Here is a 26,299-nt window from a genome sequence, read left to right as displayed (position 1 = left end):
GCAATTTTTTATTTCATGCAATGTTTTATTTCTGTGCCGTCTTCAAGTACGGCCCAGTACTTACGTTTGGAGAGAACATGAACTTCGGAAAATACCTTGTCTAGCTTAAAAAGGCCCATCTTTTCACCGACTAAACCCATTTCAATGAGTTTGTTATAGCCTTCTTCGTTCGTCATGAGTGCATCGATGTTCTCATAGTATACCTTCACTTTGGATTTAACTTCCGAGAAGAATTTGTTGTAGTTGTCGAGGACTGCCTTTGCGAACTGAGGATAGGACCAATGCTCGACAATAGGTTTTACTGTGGTTACTAAGCCATTTTGACCTTGAGTAAATTCGTATTTCAAAACAAAAGGGGAGAACCTTTCAAACAGTTGTCGACCTTCTCATAGTGTTTACTCTTCATCTTTTGAGGTTTTTAATAGAATATCCCCATGTCGAATTCATAAGCAATTTGAGTGTCATTGCAAGTTTGGGGTTTGAAGCTTTCCTAATATCATACAGTTGTTGTATGACTTTTCCAACTGTATAGTTCTTTCCCGGGAACTCACCATCTTCTTTGGAATTCCAGTTGAATATATTGGACGAACCTCATTACGCAGCGTTAAGGTCGACATAGTATATTTTTTCATATGAGTCGAACTTATCGCATCCAATCGGCCCAGTTCGTGGAAATTCAAGTGAGTCTCTTATCTTTTGAGAAACCTCGCCTGTTATCTCATAAACATCGTCAAAGCAACCTGTTTCATATAAAACCTTTGACCTACTCAGATGCTCTCCAATACAATTTGACGTCGATTGGATGCCTCAATGGAAGTTTGTTTATAGCATCTTGAAGTTCTTGCAACCTCATTGGAAGTTCTTCTGGTTCAGGTTGGTATCCGAACAATCCAACTCCTTTTGGAACTGTGTACTTCTTTTGTGCTATAACTTTGTCTGGAACAACTTTTGGTCTACAACAATGAAAAGTTTGTTTCGTCTTTTGGTACAAAAGTTTCTGTCAGCTTGTCATCTGGAATTGGTTCCAACAAGCCTTTCTCGAAAAGAATGTTAACAGCTCTGACAATGTTGCACTTACCTTTTCCGAACAATGGGTTTGTAAGACTTTCGTTCAACATGAAGTGGTTGTGGACAAGTACAATCTTCAACCATGGCAATTTGAAGTCAACAACATAGTCGTCATGTGAAGAACCTTTCTCAGTCGGAATGTTGACTCGAATATTCACATTTGCCAACGGTGCAATTTTTGTCAATTGACTTCTGAGAATGTACCTTGTTTTCACACATGACTCAAGATACTTCATTTTCTCATCTGTAACAAGACCGGAGTTCCTGAGACATGTAAGAATACAAGGTTCATTGACAATTTTTTCAATTGAATTGTAAATTCCATACCTTGTCAAGTCAATGTCAGACTTATTTCTGAACGGGAAGTATCCAGCATGTTGTCTGACTGCTTGAGGGTTGGGTTGGTACCATTCAAACTTCACGCTTGCAATTCCTTCAATTGCATTCAAAATATCTGAGTCGGAGTCAAACATTTGTTCTCTCTTTGTAGTCTTGAAAGCGTCAAGAAGTTGTGCGGCTGTTGTGACATTGCCATGTGCATAGTATATGACCATCTAAATCTGTTACGGTTAGTCTGAGATTGTATCCTTTCTTATTTCCGTCTTGTATGGCAGCAAGTACTCCCATGAAGCCTTCTTTGTTCTTTCCTTCGTCAAAGTTTACTGTAAAGGTTCGACCAGAAGCAATTTTACTTCTAACTTCGCGATACTTTTCATATGCATATCTTGTTCTTTCCATGGGAGCATGTGCGTCTTCACCTTTTCCTTTTTTCCTTCTCAAAGGATGCAATTGTTCGTCATGTTTCCAGTAGAATCTGGCAAAGCCGTCGTGTCCTTCAACTTGAGGTTCACTAACATCGAAAGGCATGTCCATAAGACGTTCTTCTTCTAACCTCTCTAGTCTGTTTGGATAATTTGCGCGTGCTGTTTCCAAGTCCATTTCGTAGCGAAGACCAGACAGTTTGTCATAGACTTTTATGGGTCTTCCCTTCCTATATTTAAACTTCTTTGAAACTCTCCAACCATATCTTTCTAACTCTGCTTTTATTCTAGCAGATTTTCTATCCATTCTATACGGGGGCATTTCTATAAAAATAAAAAAATGTTTTTTCTTTACTTTACGTAACCACCGCTGCCAAAGTCTTTGACGCCAACCCATACCAGCTAATGAAGGTTGGCTTGGTTTAGTTTGGAAACTAACCTTTGGTTTTGGTTTTTCTTCAGTTTTTGGTTTTTCTTCTTCTATTGGTTTTTCGTCACTTTTCGGTTCATCTGACTTTACCTCACTTGCAGGAACAGTTGTGTGTGTTCGTCAACATCTTCATAAATGTCATATGCCATTTGTTTTTGTTTTCCTTTCAACTTTTGTGTTTGTTGTAAAGTTTAGAATATTTCGACTCTAAGTCAATGAGATGTTCTATAATGAACTGTTGGTCAGTGAAGTAAACTTTTCCATCTGTTGTCTCGAAAGCTCCTTCAGACTTCAATATTTTATTTGTGAGAGTCTGTTTCTTTTTTGAGATACTTGCCGTTCCATTTTTATGAAAAGTGACTTTGTAGTTAGGGTTTGTATTTCCAGACCTCACACTTTCTATTATTGAATTTTTCTCTTCATCTGTAAGTTCTTTGACAGGTTTTGACAATGGTTCTGAACTTTTTGTTTGTGGTGTCAAATCTACCGTTTCAACTTCTTCGGTCATTTCATCTCAGTAAAAAATTTTAGTTTGTTTGTTTTCAACTGGTTGTTAGGTTTTTTAAGTCGGTCTAAAACTTCCTGAGGTATAGGAAGAACTTGACAAACACGTGGTTGTGTAACTGCTGGAAGCCGACAAATCCATCTTGAACCCATTTGTCTCAATGCTGTATTGTTCATTTCATCTCAGTAAAAAATTTACATTCCCCACGTTTGAGGCGGTTGAGGTTGGTTGTTGTTTACCCACTGTTGTGCATGGTTATATCCTCTGTTAAAGAATCTTTCACCTTGGTCCATTAGTGCCCTGCTTGGTTATAGTAGTCATTTGCTTTGTTATAGTAGTTTCCTGCTTGTCTTCCTACATTGTCCATCCATCCTTGAACTTTTCCTTCTTGTTTCAGGATTTGGAATAAGATTTGCTGCATCTCGTGCTACATCCCAACCTTTCTGTACAGTTTGTATAATAGGTTGTGCTTTCTCTTTAAGTATACCTAATGTACTCAAAATCTTCCTTCCAATTCCAAATGCACCTCTGGCTAGTGTTCCCACTGCGGGTAAAAATCTAGATGCGACTCCTGCTAATGCGCCAAATAAACCCATTTCTTATGGGTTAAAAATGACGAATCAAACAAGGACCCGTATGTTTCTAAGCAACAAAGAAAGCACTCATGGTAAAAATCTTTAGTTCAACACCAAATGCTTGGTTTATGGATATCTTGGAAAACATTCCGAGAGTTAGAACAGATGGACCACCATACTGGCTAATATTTGTCGGTCAAAACACAAGATACTGTGAAGCCATACCATTATGGTCCAAAAATATTTTAGATGTGAAAACTGCTTTGACAATATTGTTGACAAATACCATCCAACAAAACTGACATCTGACTGTGAAAGTTCTTTCAAATCAGACGATATTAAAAACTATCTGCGTTCAAAAAATGTAAACCAATATTTCATTGTCGACCAAAACCATTCTGCTCTTGGTGTCATTGACAGTTGTATAAAAATCTTAAGAGACTTAAACCAGCCACAAGGTGGTGAAGCAAATGAAATGTCATATGACGACAAATATAGACACTTCTCCATGGCAAAGATGAGACAAGTTTTAAATATTTACAATAGCCGTAAACAAAAAGGTTTGGGAAACCATTCCCCCGAAGAAATGAAAAACAACCCTGACTTAGAGAAAGACTATATATTTAATAGTTTAGTCAAAAGAGACAAACAAGAAAGAATGCCGGGCTTCAAACTTCAGAAAGGTGACAAAGTAAAAATAGAAATACCTAAACGCGACCCATATGAAAATACTATTGACTATGACAACAATGGGAACTCGACAGGTACTCACATTCGTGTTCGTAAAAATAGAAGAAAGTATACAAGAGAATATTATGAAGTTTTAGGCAAACATGGCAAAATGTACACACTGCAAGCAGAAGATAAAACTACTATTGTCAGACCTCGTTTCAAACTTGTCAAAGTTCAAGGTGGTATACTTTCAAAGACAGTTCCTAACAAATATAAGACAACTCCTGACGAATATGCTAAAGAAGTTGAAAATGACGACTAAGCAATTCTATACCATGCGTAAACTGTCATGTAAGGTGGCATGTAGTCTTTACTTTGTCCCGTTGTTTGCGTATATCCTGAAACGAAATGTGTATGGTTTCCTTCTCCCTGAGTGTCACTCCAGTAACAATTTATAGCAAACTTAACGTCGTCTTTAACATCATATCCTTTACCTTTTGTCATTCCTGTCCAATCCCAATATCTATGCCTATTCCAACCTGCTTGAGATGTACTTAAATCTATGTAGTGACTGTGCGCAGGTAAATTTTCACCTGAAATCGTTTTACTTCCACCTGTTTCCTTTGAAGAGTTTGCACAATACAAAAACCTGTCGACTATTTGTTCCCATGCACCAACACCAAACATTACTTGAGGACCTCTTGCTTCCATAGATGTATAAATAGAACCTACTGGGTTCATTAAATCAAACATATGAGATATTATAGGATTGTCTCTTTTGAACTTAAAATATAGTGCAACTATTTCAGGTTTCTTCTGGTTTGTGTTAGAATATTTTTTATAATATAATCTTATGTTTTCAGGGTAGGTAAAGTCTTGACTATAATATTTATTTCTGTCATCTTCATAATAGTATACTATTCTCGTTTTTTCTATTGCATTATATCTTTTATATCTATAAAAATCTAAATATAATGTTAGCTTTTGTTCATCTACATGTGGTGTTCTAACGTCATCTCCATAGTCATAATAATATGGTGCTGGAGCTGGGTCAGGCAATGTCATATCTGCCATTTCATAAACTCTTAAATATTTCTTTTGTTCGTCTCCATATAAGTTTAAGTAGCAGTTGTTGTCTAATGGAACTTTAACTTGTGTACCATCATTCTCTATATAGCTTACATGCATTTCATTGTTATTTTTCGGAATGAGTTTATACCGTGTACCATTTTCTAAGGACTGTACCAACTGCCATCTAAAATATTTATTTTCTTCATTGACAGAAAGGTCACCAACAATAGTCTCAATATTTTTTGTTCCCATCAAACTTTGGTATATTTCATTGACATATGTTTTATCTGCTTTATTTTCAAGGCTAACGTTTAAGTCTGTTATTTCAGAAGATGTATGTGTATGTCCAACGGCACTTTTCCTGTTTAAGGTTTCTTGTAAGTTTGTAATATTTGCAATGGTATGTGTATGTCCAACGTCACTTTTCCTGTTTAAGGTTTCTTGTAAGTTTGTAATATTTGCAATGGTATGTGTATGTCCAACGTCACTTTTCCTGTTTAGGGTTTCTTGTAAGTTTGTAATATTTGCAATGGTATGTGTATGGTTCTTGTCAGCTTTGCCATCTAACTTTTCTTGTAAGTTTGTAATATTTGCAATGGTATGTGTATGTCCAACGTCACTTTTCCTGTTTAAGGTTTCTTGTAAGTTTGTAATATTTGCAATGGTATGTGTATGTCCAACGTCACTTTTCCTGTTTAAGGTTTCTTGTAAGTTTGTAATATTTGCAATGGTATGTGTATGTCCAACGTCACTTTTCCTGTTTAAGGTTTCTTGTAAGTTTGTAATATTTGCAATGGTATGTGTATGAGTCTTTTTAGAATATTCGTTTTCAGCTCTTGTCACTTCACTTGACATTTTATTGTCAACATATGTTTTGTCTGCTAGTTCAGGATGAGTATGTTCTTTTGTTGCATATGTTGCATCTGCTCTGTCATGTTCTTCTTGAACTTTTTCAATGACATACTCTTTGTCAGCTTTGTTGTCAACATCTGCTTTCGTTGCATATGTTGCATCTGCTCTGTCATGTTCTTCTTGAACTTTTTCAATGACATACTCTTTGTCAGCTTTGTTGTCAACATCTGCTTTCAAAAGAAGTTCATCTATAGGTTTCTCGTTTAAAGTTCCTTTTGTTGGATTTATACAAACAGTATGGTTCTTACTGTCTTGAAATAGAAACTCGTCTGTCAATGGGTTTAATGTCAGTTTTAAGTTTCCTTCTTTCAATGACTCAGATATCTTAGAATAGTTTGAAAAGTTTGTTGTGTTCTTATTTAGAGCTTGCAAAATGAGTTGTCGGTTGTGTTTTATTTCTCTCATAGACGCTGTTTCATTTGACATTTTTATTCTAGATAAAATATGCTTCCAATAGAAAAAGAAACTTCTAGAGTTGCTACAACTAAACCATTAGATGAACTTTTTACGAATGTCGGTCAAAAGTTTGAGACAGAGACCGTAAAGCATGAAGGCTATCGTTTTGACTACCCACTAAGATGGTTAAGAGACCCATCCGTCACAAAAGCTGTTGGCTTTCGTAGAATGAAGTTCATTTCAGAAGCCATACATGGTTTCCCATTTACGGTCGCTTTTGAAGTTCGATACTATAACAAAGAAAAACGTACGTATGAGAAATTTGAACAGGGAAAACTTTTACAAGTGAATTTGCTTGTAAACTTAGAAACAACTCTTCAAGCTTTTCAAGAAAAAATAAACGATATCTATATCGAATATGCAAACCAGTATAACATTGACGAAGGAGAATACCATCTCGATATTGTTTATGACAGGAAAAATGCAACTGTTAAAATCAATAGAATAGAAGACCTTGGAGAAAACGTTTATATTTCTACAAAATATAACAACTTGGCATGGTATAGATTTCTAAGGATGTTAAATCAGCCTGCAGAATATCCAGTACACCCAGACTTTTATGAAGTCGAAAACCCTAATGGAACATACGAAAATGTTTTCGACTCAGATGCTATTATAGTTCATGCTTCATTTTCTGGCGCACAAAACTCTTTCTTATGCTTGGCAAATGACTTTTACGAAAAACCTACAAAGTTATACGAACCACCAAGTGGAAGTATTTCAGACTTTCAAGTATGGTTTACTACAGATGGAAGAAAGAGAATAATTCCATTATACCACGCGTTTTACTTAGAACTTAGTTTCATATACAACTACTATCGAACGGTAAAAATATAATTTTAATACGGTTGAGGTGTTGGATTTGGTTGCCAACTAGACTGTGGTGCAGGTTCAGGCTGTTGTATAACAGGAGCTTGTTCTTCTGGTTCAGGGTCTTTAGGTATAATACCAACAAACTGACCTACTCTTTTACCAATATTTTTGACTCCGTTCCAAATTCCTCTTCCTACGGTTTTTATTCCATTCCATATACCTCTTCCAACATTTCGAAAGAAGTTTCCAATACTACTGAAGAAACCCATTTTACTATATGTAAAAATCTAATGTCCGCCTAGTCTCTTACGTTTCCTGTTGAGTTCCATAGCATTTTTTAACTGGAGCTCATACATTCTATTTCTCCTCTGGTAGAAAACATACTCTGGGTCAACTCCTGTGTTCGCGTCATCTGCATAGAGTTGTTTATATCCCACTTCAGGGTTTGTATAAAACTCTTTCCATCTCATATTTGCATACCATGGTGGTAAGCCTAACGCAGCGTCATTTGACATGGCAGTTTGCATTTGTACATCTGTTGGCACTTGACCATAGTTTGCCATTGCAGTTTGTATTCTAACTTCATTTGGAATATTCTCTGGGTTTGGTTGTCCAGGTTGCTGTGCATTCGCTAAGTTCTGTGCGTCCATTTAATATTAGATAAAAATATCTCTTACGAGTACATATGCTGAACATTTGCAGGCAGTGGTTCATCTTCATATTCTCTATATCTTTCTGCCACGTCAAATAAGTAAATGACACAATGGAAAAAACCTAAAACAAGTAGTCCTATTTCAAACCACATTTACTTACCAATAAAATTTCTTTGTTATGACACTTTTTCCGGTTTATAGGACCTCTCTCATATTCTATCTTATCGTATCTAAACTCATAGTCATGTATGTCCTCTAACCATCTCATGACACTTTCCAAACCACTTTTATCGGATGTAAAGTAAAAGCATGGATGGTTATGTAAAACGTCTAAAGTTTCTAAAGAGTCTCTCAAAGTCCAGTCTACTTGGTATTGAAAATCATATGTGTTATAGAACGGCGGGTCTACTATAAAGAAAACATTTTCCTTGTTTTTATATTTTTCATACAACTCTGTCCAACGACATCTCACAAACTCTATACCCTCAGTATATTTTTCTATGTTCTCTTTGAAAACCTTTGTATAGTTAAGATATAAAACGTTTGACATAAGTGTTTCAATGTCATGAACTCTTATAGAACCACTATACAATAGTCTAGAAGATATACTATCCCAGTCAATATACTCTGCTTTTTTCAAAACCTCTCTGACAGTATTTTTCTTATCTAATGGTATACGTTCCATCTTGCCTATAGGTATCTTTTCTTTCAACTCACTCAATATATTGTTTGTGTCTGGTATATGTTTGAGACGGTTCATATAGTTGTCGAAGTCATTGCATATAATCTTTGAGTCAGGAAATACGGTATGGCACAAATGAGATATATAGAAACTTCCACCGAACAAATCTACAAATGTTAGACCATTCGGTAGTTTCTTAAGTTCTCTCAATAGAATATCTTTACATCTACTCTTATTTCCAAAGAAGGGTAACGGTGGTTTTGTAAAATTCATTTTATATACAATAAAAATGTTTTTACCCTGAAAAGTGACAGAGAAGTGACAAAACATCTTCGGGGCTAGAGGGCACGAAGTGCCTGGAAGCCCCAATCCCTTTTTTTTTTTTTTTTTTTACATTTATCTCCATTGGATGATTTTTAAATTAAAGTGAACAAATGTCTATCATTTAAGAATTGTTTCAATCGAATGTTGAAACGAGAAATATTCAGCACTTCGGAATTAATTAACCATTATAATAGGTAGAGTGTGCAATTTGTAGACTATTAAAAACGGAGTTAATATAAGAATCACTAAGATATCTTTTTCTTTATCATTTTTTTTTCATAATATATTGCTTCATTTTTACGCATCTTTATTGTCTTAAGCTTATCTATATGCATGGTGAGAAATTCGACGATATCCTTCTTCCAATATTTTTCTGCACTATGAAGAGGTGTCATTTGATATATACTTTTTTGTATTAACTCGTTTATGATAGAAATTTCATATGAATCCATAGTAAAAAGGCGTTCCTACTTACCAAATTACTTGATTAACGGTGAATATCCATTAAACTAAATCATGTAGTTTATTTTGAAGAATATGATGTTTCCTCAAAAAACAAATTAGAAAGAGAGATATTTGGGAAGCTGATAGAATCTTTTTTATTTCTAAAAGGAAGTTCACATAAAAAAGGCGAATATAGATTAGAAAAAACTATTTCTGTCATTATTGCGGAATTTGTAAAATCGACGTTCATTGTAAAATTATTGTCAGATTCAAAACGACAATTATTTACTGAATATTGTGGGGATCCGAAGAAAATTCTTAAAAAATTAGAAGCCTTATTACCTTTGAAAAAGCAATTAGAAATTGAAAGAATTGCCGAATAATAGATATAGAAAATTCCATCATTCTTCTCTAAAACAACGTTATCGATAACATTGCAAAAATAAAAATTTTGTGTTTTTGAGTAATGAATAAAACATCCTTGTTTCTTTGAAGATATATTTTTGAAATTACTAAAATTAATTGTTGAAAGTGAATATGGTTGATAACTTTCAAATGCGGCATTATTCTCTAAGTAGGAATCAGAAATATTTATTGATGAAAATAGTAGAGATCCGCAAGAATGACATAAAACAGATTCACATCCTGTATTTTTAGTAAATACTGAATCAATTACAAAGTTTTTGTGATTATCATCATATGTTACTTTAATACGTGAATGTGATCCTGCCCCACTTGTAGTTTGTACCTTAGATTCATAGCTACATACATTAAATTGAATGAATAATCTGTTGTAGATGAAGAATTAATAAAGGAAGAAGTGGAGACAAGAACTTTGGTATCAGATGTCGGTTGAGATATACGAATAATACCTGTTCCATCAAAATTTTGAAAAAGAACATAATCAACAAATACATGACTATTTTGGGTGACTGAACAATTTGAATTAACAAACACGTTAATAATAGCATCGCCATAAAATCTGATCCAGATATCGTTTGAAGGTCCTGAGAAATGATAATTTTTCTCTCTTCTTCTATGTTTCGGATTCTTTTCTTTCTTTTCAAACAAGTATAATTTTCAATAGTTTACAGTCAAAATTTGACAATACATCAGAAAAAGTTTGGTGACATTTTAATCAATATTTGTAAAATTCCGCGAAAAATCCGATTCTTTTAATCTTTCACCCTTAAGCATATTTTCGAGGATAGTTTATGTACATATATCTTGCCATCTAAAAAAATTATATGAAACTTTCTACTCAAATATTAGTGTAAGTGACAACATTAACGGCGTCTATTATTAATTTTTAATTTTCTAAACAAGTGAATGCTATCTGTGTTTTGTATTCTTGTTTGTTTCATTATATCAATTAGAGATTCACATTTCCATGTCGAAAAATGAGATAAATCTAAATATTTTTCTTCAGTGTGTAAATTTTCTGTAATTATATTATTTGGAACAGTTGTATTACTTTGAACAAAACAATTTTTAATTGTAAATGATCCAACGTTGTTATAAAATAGATTAAATCCAGAAGGGCCTTCATTTCCAAATATAGAACAGTATTCAATTGTTATAATTGAATCGGAATAAATTATTCCATATTGTGTATTATTCTGCAGATTATTTAAAATATTGCAAAATGTAACAAAATAGTTTGCCATATTATAATGACCTAATACACCATATCCAGGTTTGCATGTTGTGTTTTCAATAGTACAAAAGAGTCCGTATCCCGAATAATAATGAGCAGTGCATTGACTTATGTTTGTTGATCGAATGGAAACATTCCCTTTGAATGCAGAAAATGTTTTCTGTGAATTTTCATTTCCGCATTGGCAAATTGTGGAATCATATATAAAATTTATTTTTTTTGAATCAAGACAATCGGAAAAGGAGTGATGACCTCCTGTGTAGGATGAAGTGTATGCTTGTGATTGTAATGAACAAATTTTATGTTGAACAAAAGAACTGCTGCAGTTAAAATACACACCTCCGCCTGATTTAGGATTAGTGTTGTTATAAAAATTACATTCAGAATGCAATACTTTGATATTGTTTGATGTATAGCTGATTGCTCCGTTTCGAAAATCAAAGAATAAGCTTAATAATACGAAACATTCGGCATTTGAAATAGAAATAGAGCAATTGATACATTTAATAGGAGGCAGTTGATTATTTCCTTGATAAAAATCGCTCCATGCATCAAATGGGACGCTCAATTTTCTTTGTAGGGAATGATTTTAGATTTTGTCAAAATATGGCATCTCACAATACAAAAATTAGAATTCCTTGATATATATATTCTATGAAGTAAATTAATGTTATATTTATGTCAAATTGAGGGCATCCAGGAGAATATTATGGGCGAAATTGAATGATTTACAAATTCGTTTTTTAATGGAGAGAAAGAGAATTTTTTATTAAAATAACAACAAAAATAAGATATAAAGTAGATAAGCATGATTCTTTGAAGAAGAAAACAATCTTCTGTGCGTTTGGAAGAGGAATCAAGTGGAAATTAAATTGTTGATTAAATGGAAATCAACAAAAATTTGAATTATTGTAATCATTTTGGAACTTTCTAACATGGTATGAATAGATGTGAAATATCCTCGACAGAATTCACTAGCTTATCGCCAGAAAAAAAAACATGTTGGAGTCTCATTCAACAAAATTTCTAAAAATCGGTTTTATACAAAAATTGAGAGGAATATTGTAAATCATTCAATTTCGTCCATGGAATATTCTCCAGGTGCACTCAATTTGACTGAAGAATTCCATATTATGTACGAAATTGAGACGAAGTCTCAATTTCGTCCATAATATGTTAATTTTTGAAATTTTTGTAACTTTTTTGTCAGTAAAAATTGAATTCATTTATTGAAAAATAGATTTTTTCATCATGGAACTGCTGAATACAGATGCACATCTTTTTGGATCATATGCTGGAGTACTCGAAGGCATTTTTACGGGCGAATTTTCAGGTGAAGCTCAAGGGGAACTCATTATTGAAAATAATATCGTTTTCAAAGGCAATTTAAATGGAAAAATTTCTGGTAAATTTGTAGGAAGGCTTATTGGAAAAGGTACAGGAGAATTTAAAGGTCATCTTGAAGCCGAATTTGAAGGACAAAAGTTACAAGACTAGAACCATTAATTTTCTATCGTTTAATGACATCATCATTGATTTGCCTAAATAATTGTATTTGATTCATCATATAATCAGCATGAATTATGCTAAATTTACTTCAAATCTCGATTTAACAAGGATTCAAAAGAAAAGAATCGCTAAATATGATTTGCAATACTATGCATATGCCAAAATCATTATATTTTACTACTTTCCCTACTTTTTCATTAAAATATTTTTATATTATACAAAAACTATCAATTTTATGCGTTTAAGCAACTTTCATTGCTTTCTCTATAAAAATATATACTAAGAATTTAAACTTTTAATTAATATAAATATGAATTCATTATTTCTCATTGTCTGTTTGAATAAATATTTTTTCTCCTTTTCTTCTGTAAATTACGAAACTATAAGAATATCTATGATTCTTTTGTTATTAAGCACAGTCGCATATTGATTTCTCAATCAAATCTTCAGAAAAAATGTAAAATCAAATTCCACAAAGGTAATTATATACACTCAATCTATATGAATTATATTACCCCTCAAAATCGAGGTATTTAAATGTATCAAATCCAAATTTCGATTAAAATTTAAAAATTTAGGAGGTTTTAATACATATATATTAGAATTCTTGGAGTGTATTTAGATAAGATTTAACAGGTAACGCTCAATGAAAATATCTTTTTTCGATAAAAATTAGTATTATTTTTTAATAAACAAAGCATTTTACTCTTGCACATCCAATTTCATCACCACAAATATTGCAAGAGACACATTTTGAATCCTTTCCTTCGAATAAATGCTTTGCAAAATGAGGGTCTTTGATACTTGGTCTTCCTACAGATATCATATCAATTCCTTTGCTTAAAGCACTTTCCATATCTTTTCTCTTCCTGAAACCACCAACAGTAGCTGTTTTGATTCCAGTTGCTTCTTTGATCTTCAATGCATCATCAAGATTATATCCAGCTTTGAATTTAAGTCCATTTTCTTTGAAGTTTGCTTTTCTTACAATTGCATCATTCAAAAATCCACATGTGATTTCTACAAAATCGAGATCCTTCACGTTTTTGATGATTTTAATGTAATCATCGACCGTATTTCCGTTTTCACAACAGTCATTTCCATTGATCTTTGTTGCAATCAAGAAATCTTTTCCGCATTTGCCTCTGATATTTTCAGCAATTTCTTTGAGGATTCTGCTTCTATTTTCAACAGATCCTCCGTATTTATCATCTCTATTATTGAAGAAGTTTAGTACTTCCTAATGAGTTCACCTCACATTTTCTCCATGGAGGCGTGGAGAAAGTATTCAATTTTGAATTGGTGGAGAAGACAGACTAGTTCAATTTCTCCATGGAGATGGAGAAATGGAGAAGCTTTGGAGACGGGCATTGCCTTCGTTTTCATGGAAACTTCCTATGGGCATTATTTTTGGGATTTCAATGATCTACTGATCCCAAGAAATAGTTCCAATATTTATTTAGATATATTATTTGAATTTTTATTTCTTGAATGTTAATCAGCATTTATGGCGAGTTTATATTATATTTCACCTATAGGTATTAGTCACTACCACAAAATATCATATCCCAGATTTTTTATGCATTTTCAATTTAAAACAATCTTTATTTGATAATACGAATAAAACTACAATAGTTTTCATCTAATCTATTAATGATCTCTCTTAGATCATCGATTAAATTAAATCTAAAATATTTTTCATTGATTCCCAATAAAATCAGTTTAGCCTAAGGGAGTTTGCTTTCACATTTCTATGTTGATTACTTTCATTTATATTATTCATGAAATTACAAAAATATTCCTTGATATAATTTGCCAATTCTTAATTAAACGTTTAGTACTTCCTACATATCAAGTTTGAGCACAAGCTTGTTAAATTTAGGATCATGACTGATATTGAGATATATATTTTGCCAATTTGAAGTTTACAATTTGTAAAGTGTCTCCAAACTGAAGTTTAGAGTTGGAGAAGATTTTTCTCCATACGAGATCCTTATTAGTTCTCTTTAACATAACTAAAGTGATGTACATATGTGTATATCATAAATTTTAAATTTTATTACAAATTTGAACATTTTATTTTCCAGACCCTAGTTAATGCAAATTGAGATCGTTAATATGCGTTAATTTAATATATTTAAGGCATACTATCACTGTATGATAATCTACTCATAACATCAGTATAAGTAGATCAGCCATATTAGATTCTATGTAACGCTTTACCTTCACCATTGCCTATCAAAAATATTGTTCATCTTGGAAATTGGAACATAAAGTTAGGGAGACTAAAAAATTGAGAGTATGTTAGAAAGTGGAAATTTCACGCTTAAGCTTAAAAAACACTATAAATAGTAGGGTTATTAAAGCATCATGTAAGTGGGAATCAGGACATTCTCTTACTTGACATTCTTACTTTCAGATAACTGGATGCCAATGGAAAAATTATTTCATAAACAATTTTTGAAAATTTTATAACGAATTATGTCACTTTTCTATAATGTCATTTTTCTAAATTCAATATATTAACATTATAGTCTACTACATTTTAGAGTTAAATTATTTCTGAAAACATGACACTTTTCTTCTGAATTTTATGTCATAATTGTCAAAAATTTTAGCTCATTTTATCAATGAATACTGTTTCCTATTTACCGAAAACTCATCCCATCAGTGACTTCTCGGACGTCTTTTTTACAACAGTATCCATGGATAATTCAGACGATTTTAAATTTTCTCAATACCAGAAACTTGTTAAATTAAAAACAACAGATATACAAAGAGGCAAGATCATATCTAAATCATTCTTTCATACAAAACCTGATTTTTCAGTAGAAGAACAAACAATTTTTACAATTTCAGAAGATCAAAGACTCGATAATCAAAATACAAACGACTACACTCCTAATATTTCCTTATCAGTTATCAATTCTTTTGATAATCTCATGAATGAACTTAAAAGAGCAAAAACAAAAGATATCGGCTACATAATCGATCGATTTTCTGAAATTGAAGAAAAATTTCCAGACTCAATGCCATCCATTATCGAAATACTTTACAAATTAGAGTCAATTTCAAACAATATTTTCAATTCTTTACAATTATTAGAACGATTATTGACTTTACAGAATTTTGATATTTCCATTGACAGAAATGTACAAAAAATAGACTCCAAAGGCGAAAAACTCATTTCCTGCTATTTCGATGGTAAAAAATTACAACTAATATTTAAGTCAGAAGTTTTTGATGATTTTGCTTTTTATTTCAATGAAAATGATACAGATGTTTTCATTTCTGCTACAAAAGTACAGTACAAGAGATCAAGAGATGATAAATACACAGTAAAAGATCTAAAAGACTTCGTTGATCCTTCTAAACAAATTTTATCAGTTTGCAAATCAAAAATTGGAGTTTCTATCGTTCAAAAAGTGTCAGAAGATGAAATTTCGATCAAACTCTTTAGGAAACAATTCTTAGCATTTAATCCAAAAACGTTTGAAACCAGTTACAAATTCAAATCAGAAATAGACAAAGTTTTTAATTACAAAAAGTTTTTACACGTTTATCTTAAAAATGGAATGAAATACGACATTGATTTAAACAAAATACCATTTACTACGAAACAGCTGACAAATAATTCCATTTATTATGATGGTATTTGCTTTAGAACTAGCGATACTTTTTATACTTGTTTTTTAGATGAAAATGAAAATTTTTATGTTGATACTTATCCAGGATCAAATTATACTGATTTGACAAAATTTATTCCACCTTGTTCTAAGTCAAATGTTGAATATTTCATCAACAAAATATGCTACAAATATTTGGAATCATTGAGTGATATATTTGATGATTTGATGCATTATTATTCAGAAGATCGTTCAAAAGTATTTTGTCAAAATCCAGAAAAAATCGTCAATTTATGTTATGAAATTTGCATGGTTACAATGGAATCTAACTATAATCAGACAACAAAGAATCATGTAATGACATTGATATCAAGATTGATTGTTTTGAATTTATCTTACGTCGGATGCAAAAAATCGAAATTCACTTTTAATTCAATGACAAAAATTTTCTATGTTTTGAAACGAATTCCAAAAGATTTCGTTATGTCGATGGACACTTTATTTACTTTGATTGCATTGTGTTCATATGATATCTATAAAGCAGATTTCGTAAAGGATTTCATTGAGAAATTGGTTCAAATTTCTGATTTGGATTTGGAACATTTATTGATGAAAAAATCAATTTCAATTTTGTTTCTCAAAAAAGAAAAATTTTTGACAAAATTTGACAACCAAAAACTTTATGATTTCTTGATTAACAAGATTGAAGCAGCATATAATATCAATACAATTTTGGAGTTTGATTCGGAATTGGTTCCTTTCTTTGACTTGTATTTGACATTTTCAGAAAAAATGTTGGCTGAAAATCACGAATTTTTCAGAAAATCGATGAATAAATTGAGAGAATGTGTTAATTCATTTACGAATTGTCCAGTTTTATGTGGTTTCATCATGAAGAAGATCAATGTAATGCTGGAACCTTTGATAACAACATTTCTTTCCCAGAAGAATTCTCAAGAAATCAACGAATATTTTTGCTCCAAAAATCAAGAACATAAAATGAATTCAAAAACATTTGATTTCACTTTCCAATTAGTTGACGAGCCAAAATTTAGTATTCCTTTCAACATGGATGTACCAATTTTAGCTCATGATCATGATTATAATTGCGGCGAAATCAATTTTAATGGTGAACCATGTATAAGAAATGATTACCAAAATGAATTAAATTTTGAAGGAACAGTTATTGAAGATTCTGAGTTTTGTAAATTCCCATTAAAAGGTACAGAAATTATTGATGCGCCTAAATTATCACAAGAATATCTCGATGTTTGCAATGCTGTATTTATTATTTCGAAATCAATTTCGATTTGTTTGGAAAGTTTCAAGAAAACAAAAATTGAAGAAGAAAATTCTCCTTTGTTGGAAAACATCATTAAAACAACAAATCAAATCAAAGTTCCAAGACAAAACTCAGGAACTATCGTTGAAAGATCATCAAGGAAGATAATTTCAAGAAACAATACTTGTTTTATTGATGAACAAACTTCAAAAGAATTCATTTCTGATATAATTTTGAACAAAAATTCAAATTTGATAGAAAACCTTAAAAATTTTATCAAAACCGTTTTCAAAAAAGTTCCAAGTGAAATCGAAGAAACCGAGAGATATTCATTTTGTGCTTTGTTATGGAGAAGCAATTTGATTTCCAAAGCAATGAAAAATGATTTAGATTTCGAAATAATAAAAGTTTGGAAATTAAATTTGAAAGTTCGAACAGAATTAATGAGAGCAAAACAGAATAGGTCTATTATCGGTTACAACGAATTGCTTAAAGAAGTCAAATCTAAATCATTGTATTTGTTGGGCTTGAATCAAGACAAAGACCTCAAAAATTCTGTTTCAAATACTTTAAAATTTTTGTTGTCAGAAATGATGATGTCAGAAATCGGTTTTCTCATAAATAAACAAGAGAAAAGGATACAAATTCATGATGATGCTGTTTCTTTTTGCATGAAATTAGTTGACAAGAATTACATTCCTTTATGCTTCAAGCACTTCTTGATCGAATGGATTGATGTAAAATCAAAATTTTCAACTGACAAAAAATTGTCAGAATTTTTGATTTCGAAAAGTGATGATCATTTCTTTAATTCATTTGCATTGAAGTTCATTAATTATGATGACATATTCCCTGACAACATAATGAATGAAGAGATCTCGAATATGTTGAAATTTGTTCCTTATTACGACGAAATTCATGAAAAATTGAAATTTATTGGATCAAATACATACCAAATCAAAGAAAACAGATATTTAGTTTCCCAGTACGTTGACGTAATCAGGTACCAATACCAAGGAAAAGGAGACGAATTGATGTCTTTCTTTTCTCAAGATTTAAATGATGAAACATTAGGAATTTTGGTTGTTTTGGGAGCAGAAATTTTCGAAAATGCATCTTTGCCAGGATTTTTCGATAAAAATCAAAACAAAATGTTGCCAAAAGAACTCAACCTCAAAAATCCTAATGACATGGAATTTAATTTCCTTGTCCAGCCTCCTTCTGTAAATTTGCCAAAAGAATTTGACATTTGTCAAATAATCAACGGTTTTGGCTATAAAAATGTCAAAAATTTGGTTCAGGCAACAGTTTTGTTTTCATTTTTGGAGAAAGCATGTGAATATTCACAAGAAAACAAAGAAATTGTTGAACAAAACTTGAGAAAAACAAAAATCAATGAGTTTTGTTTCCAAAAAATTTTCAAAAATTTGACAACTTTACAAAACCTGAAGAATTCATTTTGGAGAAGAATAAACATTCCTAACAACACTCCAACATCAAACACATTCATGTGTTTATGCAATGGTGTTTCAACAGAGAATGTTTTACAAACAAATCATTTTGGAAAATCATTTTTCGTTTACAACAACAAAATCCATCCAAATGATATTTTCAAGTTGAAATTTGATATCAAAGATCGTGAAAATAACTTGATTTGGATTGGCTTCATCAATGAAAAAGAAGAAATCATTGTTTATGATGTTGCACAGCAGATTTACGCTTCAAATTCTTTGAATCATTATTATAAAATCGAAGGAAATCCTTATTCGATTTCTTTTGAACAAAGAAGAGATGGAGTCATCGGAATGCATGTTCAAACACTTGACAATGATCAAACAAATCATAAATTCTACAATGAAAAAACAGAAGACGAAACCTTTGCTTTGTTTCAAGATTTCAGAAACAATGATTTTGTTTATCCTTTTGTTTTCACGTTAAATAACAAATGTGAGATTCATTTCGAGTTCCAGTTCAATGAAGTGAATGCCATCGAAAAGACCTTTAAATCAAAAATTTCAAATCAACTTTATAACTTTGAATTTCCGAAATTTTACATTGGCAAAACCGTTTTTGTCAAAAATGTTGGAGAAGGAAAAATCATTGATTTAGATTACGACAATTTAACAACAATTATCAAGAGAACGACCGGAGAATCAGAGATTTTCACTTTCAACACCAAACAATGTGTACCAATTAACCAAAAACAATTTTCTTGTTTTAGAAATGCACAAGAAATTTTGTCTTTGTTTCCAAGTGAAAAATATTTTTATGAAGAAAAACTTTTGAGAACTACTACGAAATTATGTGTTTTTACTGCTAGAAAATTGATTTCAAAGGTTAATTTAGGTCTCAATGCTGAAGAAATAATCAAACTTATATCATTTAAGTCTTTTTATCTTCATGAAAACAATTTCAAATTAGATTTCAAAGTTGATTTGAAATATTTCGAAAATCTCAAAATCGTTGATCAAAAATTGGAAAAAATTGATGGTATTTTTCCAAAATTTATCAATGATTATGATGAAAAGCTTAGAGTTTTCTTTGCTCTTTACAAATTATGCGAAATGAATTCTGAATTCCCAATTCTAGAAATATATCCAAAAATTTCTGGAAAAACTCTTCAAGAAAACAAAATTTTCTTTGAAATGCTTAAGTTTTTGAAGAATATTGAGATAAAAGATTTCGAAACAGCAGAATATTATTTACATTTATGTGAATTGGAAAATCCAAACCAAAATGTAAATATTGGTGCTTTGTGGCAATCAATTTGTTATAAATATTTCAATGAAAACAAAGAAGTTCCAATGATTCCCAATCGAGATGCTTGGAATAAATTGTCTTATTGGGCAACATGTATGTTTGATATCTGTAAACATACAATTCCTTATCAATTGTTGAATTTACCTGATTTTAACTATAAATTCAAACTCCAAAATCAAGGAAAAATTCAATTTAATTATTTGACAAAATTTGTCGAAGGAAAAGATGTTAAACTTGATTCCAAAGACATAACAAACGAACCTTTTATAGGAGATCATTTAATTTCATTTGATCCTTTGACAAATAATGAATTCGAATTAATTATTCCAAACAATTCAACAAAAGAAGAAATTGAAAAATTTGAAAGTTTCGATTTCAAAGAAATTGATTTAGCTGTTGCAGAATTCATCTTTTTTGGAGCAAATCTTAAGAAATTTGATGGAATTCCTGATTGGATTATTGGTATACGTATTCATTGTCTTACAAATGCAACAAAACTTCCTTTAGTTTTCACGTTATTCGACAGAAAGAAAGCAAGGGAATACTTGGAAGAAGAAATCGACAAAAATGAAAACCACAAAGAGACTTTGGAAATTTCTTTTGATAGATTCGATACTCCGAAGTTCACAGGTAGATGGAATGGACAAACAATGTTTTCGCAATATGTTGAACAAGTTAAAGATGTCAAAGATTTGTGTGATTCTTGCAGACCATGGTATACAGAATTTGTTGGAGAAGGAGCATTTGATGCAGGCGGTCCTATGAGAGAATCAATTGCTCAAATCGCGGAAGAACTAAATAATCCTAATTTGGGAGTTTTCGAGTTATCTCCAAATTCGATTTTGAACTCAGAAAAAATTTTGATTCCCAACTTTTCATGTGATGAAAAATTTTTGTCTTATGCCGGTTCTTTTATTTGTTGCTGCATGATTACGGATCATCCTCATCAGTTTTTACTCCCTGATTTGTTCTGGAATTATATATTTAAAGGAAAGATCGAAATAGAAGATCTCCTTGAAATTGATGCAAAAATCAATGAAAGAGAAGACAAAGAAGAATATTTCAACAAACTTTGCGAAAAATTGGAAATTATTCGTAATGGATTTCTCAAAGTTCTTCCAAACACTCAGATAATTTCGATGATGTCCGAAAAAATTATCAAGACATTGTGTTGCGGTGATGATACTTTAACTCTTGAGAAATTATCTCCTTACATTGAAGGAGTTAAATCAGAAATATTGATCAAATGTTTGTCTCTGTTTTCTAGTGAAGAATTGAAGAAATTCTTGGAATTCGTTACTGGAAGCTCGACAATTCCTTCAGGACATTTCAGAATCAAAGCTCACAATTATTATATGGATAATAACGATCCAATTCCTGATGAAAAGAAACCTCTTCCAGTAGCACACACTTGTTCAAGCGACATCGACATCCCAGATTATGAAAATCCTGCAATCCTTGCTGAAAAATTGCGAATGGCAATGGAAACAACTTTAATTAATGATAGTGATGAAAATCTTAATTTTGACTTTTTAGAATAAATTTGTATTATATATTGTTTTTTACTTAATTAGAAATATATATTTAATTAATGTATACTAACGATCTCAGTTAATATTATATCAATTTGGAAAATTATGAATCAAGACCTTTACTTTTATGCTTTGAGAAAGGAAATATGGAAAAGATATGATTTGCCTTTGGATTTATGGTAATAGTATACAATCTATTCAATATTATGAGCAATCTAATCTTTCCTCATTAACAGAAAACAATTCTAATCTGCATTCTTTTAGTTTATGAATTTTCAACTTATCTGAAATATTGTAAGGGAAATAATAGAATGACTATAGAATTAATGAGGATATGATTTTAGTTCAATTACAATACTTTTTGAAATTTGAAATTTTATAATATCACTGCTATTGATTTAAGAAAAAACAAAACAATGAATCAGTATTATAACACATTATTAAATAAAAAATAATAATGAGTATTAAAATTCAATGATTTTGCTAACACATTATTAAAAAAAATAACTGTTGATTTAAGAAAAAACAAAACAATGAATCAGTATTATAACACATTATTAAATAAAAAATAATAATGAGTATTAAAATTCAATGATTTTGCTAACACATTATTAAAAAAAATAACTGTTGATTTAAGAAAAAACAAAACAATAATAAAAGATTTTATTCATAAAACAATAGTATAAGCGGGAATTGAGACATCCCCGTGTTTGACATTCTGACTTTCAGAAATCTGGAAGCCGAATGAGAAAATTAATTCATAAACAGCGCGCGTAACTTTGATTGTGTTTTCATTACATTTATCTCTCATAAGAATTGGTAAATCAGATACATTTGAAAGAAGACTGAACATTGGGTAATCTAGTGATGTAATTCCTGCAATTACAGGACCTCCTGTGTGCAAACCAATCTGGAAAACAAAATCAAATCCAACAATTTTCTGAATTTTGTCATGATCTCTCAAAATTTCCAAACAGAACCTAACACTTTCTTCTGCATGTTTTTTTAATGACACTGAAAAAATAACTGTAATTTCCAAACAGGTTTGTTTACACTCATAAACAATCCGCCACAAAAATTGTAATTGTTCATAAATGACTTCACTTTTGACAGTGTTTTATATTTTGAGATATATTCATCCAAAACACAGATCATTTTCGAATTGAAATTCTGAACTTTTTCCAATTTATCAATGTCTTTCATGTCGATGTCTTTCTTCCTCATGATTAACCCTGAACTCTGGTACTTCGTGATTCCTTTTCCGTCAAGATTTGGTTTGGCAAAAACTGGTTTTCTGCCATTGATTGATAGTTTGGAATTTTGAGAAGAAATTTCGGTTTTTGTAGAGTCATTCAATTGATAGATTGATTTTCTTGAATTTTGTTGTGGTATTTCTTCATTCTTTGCTGATCTCTGCGAAATCAAATTGTAAATATCATTTTTATCATCATTGAAATTCAATTTATTTGATGATAAATTCTCCGGAACTTTTTGTTTTTCATCACTAAAAATTTTGTCACTTTTCGGAATATTGTCACTTTTTGTAACATTGTCACTTTTCTGAACATTGTCACTTTTAGAGGTGCTTTCACTTTTTGAAAGGTTGTCACTTTTTGGATATTTGTCACTTTTTGGCATGCTGTCACTTTTCTCTGATGATTTTTCATCAATTGGAGATAATGATAATTTTGAACTTTGACCGGAAATTTCTGGTTGTTCATCGAAAATTGGAGTGAAAGAGATGTCACCAATTGTTACTAAGTGTGCGGAGAACGACAATCTGTTTCCTCCGTTATCAATATCTTCAACAATTTGATGAGGTAAAATTTTTGAGAGCATCTCAGAAATATTTCTATGTTCTCTCTCAATTATTTGTTGACTTCTTACAGAACACGTAATATCTCTAGTTATTACTACACAGCTTGTTACCTGGTTTGTATCGAATTCCAAAGACTCCTTCATATCAGAGAAACAGATGCATTCTATTTCGAAATAAGAACCATTTAATTCAATTATTTTCTCAAATCTTGGTTCTTCGCATTTTACAAAGTTATTCATGATTTTTGTCACAAAATACTCGCAATCCTTTGTGTGTTCCAGTTCGTGGAAGTTCTTTAAGTTGGGGAATATCTTTTCGAACTGTTGGTTGCATTCAGTTATTTCAAGATCTCTGTCTAAAACAGCAATTCCTGTTTTTGTCAAAAGTGTGAATCTGTCTGATTTCTCGAAGTTCTCCCGTATTGACAGTCTTGCACCTGCCACTCTGTATCATGTCCATAACTGTGTTCTGTGACAAAATAACCATGGGATCAATATACAACAAAAGTGACATTGATTTTTGTAAAATTTTTGAATTTTTGTGAGCATTGTAAAGAAAATAGACAAAAGTGACCAAAACAAAGAAAACTAAAATTAAAGTTAATGGCAGAACGAAGTCATTACCTTTGTTTGTATCACTGTGTATTGATTCTTCGATTGTTTCGAAGTAATATTTCTCAACATTGTCATTTAACCAATAAAAGTAATAACTAAGGAAATTCAAGTATTCTAATGATTGTTCAAGACCTGGTTCGGTGATACTGATAAGTAAAATAGCTGTATCTGTTTGCATTAAAAAGTTTTGAGAGGCTAACCGTTCAAAACCGTTTCCATTTGCAGCAATTTTTGTTTGTGAGTCATCTAAAGGAGAATACTGCCATCTGTACTTATCCATGATGTCTATCCATGACTGCAGTTGCTTCCTGACCTTAATTAGATGTGTTCCGAGATCAGATTTTGTTTCAGAAAATAATTTTTCTCTGACATCGAGTAAATCTTTAACTTCTTGTCTATTAGGGCCTTTCGTGTCCAATGGATAACATTCTATGAAGGAAAGTGCGGTTGCAAGCATCGAAATTCTCATTGTTGAATAAGGTGTCTTCAAATAACCGGAAGCTTGGCAATCAGGAGATGTGTTGATTGTAAATGACTTCTGCATGAAGAATGCTGTGTAAATTACTACAAAAGTAGGGAGAATTGTCAAAATTAAGGTAATTGCCAGTACAGTATACATTGTGCGTCGCCTGTAGCCTACAGCTACAGGCACCGGCACAATGAAAAAGTGACAGAAAAGTGACACTATACAGGCGCGCATATGTACGCATATATGTGTAAAAATAAACGTTCATATGTAAACTAACCTTTATTCACTAGCAGGGGCTGATAAATCATAATCGTCGAGAAGTACGATAGGTGGTCCCACAGGTTTAATCTGTATGGAGAGGCAAACGTGACGTAAGAAGCATAACACTGGTTTCTCAGTATATTTAATAGACTCTGCTGTTGGCTTAACTGTAAGCTTATATGTAATAGGTGAATTAGATAACTGACCCTGTTGGAATGTATAATCAGTTTCGCAAGGGAATCCACATAGGTAATGACCTAAGTCATTTGACTCGATTCCAAATTGAGGGACTGATGTGGTTGTGATAGACCTCATGACATCATAGTTGAAGCCAACAGTATCGTTATTATTGTTAGTGGCATTTGCCTGCATCTCATAGAAGATTGGATCATTAGATGCTTGAGCCTCAGCGGGTATGTTACCATATGCTCCACAGTTCAATTGAATTTGTTCAAACAATGGATTTTCATAGGTAGTGTTATAATTAGGTGTTTTCTTAAATAGTGTATAAATGGTGTTCACATATAATGGAGTAAATGCTGCCGTGAATGTACAAGGAGTTCCTTCACCTTTAGCCATTGAACCATCCATAGTAATGCAGTCAATTCTTTTGATTGGGAAGTTTAGAGTCTTTGCCGAATATCTTGTCACCAAATCACTATAGATGTTAGGGTCCAAAGAGAATGAGTTACAGTATGTAATCATTTCAAAGAAGTTTGCATTCTTCTTAGTGAACTTAATAAACTTGGTACCAAATGATATCGTACTCTTATCGGCATTCCAAGTTACAGTATCAATAACTTTGATACCTTCATAGATAGGAGTGAAGTGATTAGTGATTGGAATATAGCTTGTAACATTGGCTTGCATGTTCGGTAATGGTAGAATATCCTGATAACTTAATGGTGTCCAAACCATACCAGCAATACTGAACTTAACCTTAAGTTGTAAGTTACCAGCAAACGCTGGAAGGAATCTAATGTTATTAAGTATTAGGAATCTTCTTAGGTCAATCTTGATTGGTATGTGGAACTTTAATGTAGTTGCACCACTAATTGGTTTATTGAACTCAATAATCTGTCCAGAACGAACTGTATCACATCTATTGAAAACATCTTTATGTCTAGCCTTACTAAATACATCAACTTTCTTAATAGCTTCTGTTGTAGATGCAGTAGAAGTAATGTAACCTTCTTCTCTAGCATTATCTTGTGTATAAACACTTTTACCATTAGCGATTAATTGATATGATTCAACAGCATAGAATGAATCAATGTATCCCAACCAAATTGCTGGAAGATGTGCACATGATTTGCCACCAGCATATTTAGTATCAATTGCTTTAATTGCTGTAACATTTGATCCTGTAGGAGCTGTCTCAACAGCTCTTTCTTTATATACTTC

The 26,299-nt window shown here is 31.7% G+C and overlaps 7 protein-coding genes and 2 pseudogenes across 9 annotated transcripts, besides 2 other annotated features; 3 read left to right on the top strand and 6 right to left on the bottom strand.

Annotated features, from left to right (window-relative positions):
* Positions 1 to 5,895: part of a mobile genetic element that runs on past the window's edge.
* Positions 9 to 2,136, bottom strand: TVAGG3_1040470 (annotated as a pseudogene). The gene has a single exon. A coding segment is annotated over exon 1 (2,128 nt).
* Positions 2,181 to 2,767, bottom strand: TVAGG3_1040460 (annotated as a pseudogene). The gene has a single exon. A coding segment is annotated over exon 1 (587 nt).
* A 543-nt stretch (positions 5,896 to 6,438) lies between the features above and the next one.
* TVAGG3_1040440 (uncharacterized protein) lies at positions 6,439 to 7,287 on the top strand (the record flags this gene model as incomplete). Its single annotated transcript, XM_051255476.1, has 1 exon — positions 6,439 to 7,287. One exon carries the CDS (start codon positions 6,439 to 6,441, stop codon positions 7,285 to 7,287), a length of 849 nt encoding a protein of 282 aa, XP_051081050.1.
* A 2-nt stretch (positions 7,288 to 7,289) lies between these two features.
* TVAGG3_1040430 (serine threonine-protein phosphatase family) lies at positions 7,290 to 7,532 on the bottom strand (the record flags this gene model as incomplete). Its single annotated transcript, XM_051255475.1, has 1 exon — positions 7,290 to 7,532. The coding sequence occupies one exon, from the start codon at positions 7,530 to 7,532 to the stop codon at positions 7,290 to 7,292; it is 243 nt and encodes an 80-aa protein (XP_051081049.1).
* A 49-nt stretch (positions 7,533 to 7,581) lies between these two features.
* On the bottom strand, positions 7,582 to 7,913 carry TVAGG3_1040420 (uncharacterized protein; the record flags this gene model as incomplete). The annotated part of the gene is made up of 1 exon (XM_051255474.1): positions 7,582 to 7,913. A coding segment is annotated over one exon (332 nt), but the record flags the coding sequence as incomplete, so codon positions are not given.
* A 286-nt stretch (positions 7,914 to 8,199) lies between these two features.
* On the bottom strand, positions 8,200 to 8,871 carry TVAGG3_1040410 (phage tail repeat-like family; the record flags this gene model as incomplete). Its single annotated transcript, XM_051255473.1, has 1 exon — positions 8,200 to 8,871. A coding segment is annotated over one exon (672 nt), but the record flags the coding sequence as incomplete, so codon positions are not given.
* A 3,391-nt stretch (positions 8,872 to 12,262) lies between these two features.
* TVAGG3_1040400 (uncharacterized protein) lies at positions 12,263 to 12,867 on the top strand (the record flags this gene model as incomplete). Its single annotated transcript, XM_001313381.1, has 1 exon — positions 12,275 to 12,520. The coding sequence occupies one exon, from the start codon at positions 12,275 to 12,277 to the stop codon at positions 12,518 to 12,520; it is 246 nt and encodes an 81-aa protein (XP_001313382.1).
* A 2,278-nt stretch (positions 12,868 to 15,145) lies between these two features.
* TVAGG3_1040390 (guanyl-nucleotide exchange factor protein) lies at positions 15,146 to 21,747 on the top strand (the record flags this gene model as incomplete). Its single annotated transcript, XM_001313380.1, has 1 exon — positions 15,163 to 21,741. One exon carries the CDS (start codon positions 15,163 to 15,165, stop codon positions 21,739 to 21,741), a length of 6,579 nt encoding a protein of 2,192 aa, XP_001313381.1.
* A 2,146-nt stretch (positions 21,748 to 23,893) lies between these two features.
* On the bottom strand, positions 23,894 to 24,784 carry TVAGG3_1040380 (guanylate cyclase protein; the record flags this gene model as incomplete). The annotated part of the gene is made up of 1 exon (XM_051255472.1): positions 23,894 to 24,784. The coding sequence occupies one exon, from the start codon at positions 24,782 to 24,784 to the stop codon at positions 23,894 to 23,896; it is 891 nt and encodes a 296-aa protein (XP_051081046.1).
* A 90-nt stretch (positions 24,785 to 24,874) lies between these two features.
* Positions 24,875 to 26,299: part of a mobile genetic element that runs on past the window's edge.

This window comes from Trichomonas vaginalis, chromosome I, assembly GCF_026262505.1.
Source record: "Trichomonas vaginalis G3 chromosome I, whole genome shotgun sequence".
NCBI classification, from domain to species: domain Eukaryota; phylum Parabasalia; order Trichomonadida; family Trichomonadidae; genus Trichomonas; species Trichomonas vaginalis.
The sequence above is the reverse complement of the archived record's forward strand: the minus strand, read 5'-3'. Positions and strand labels throughout refer to the sequence as shown.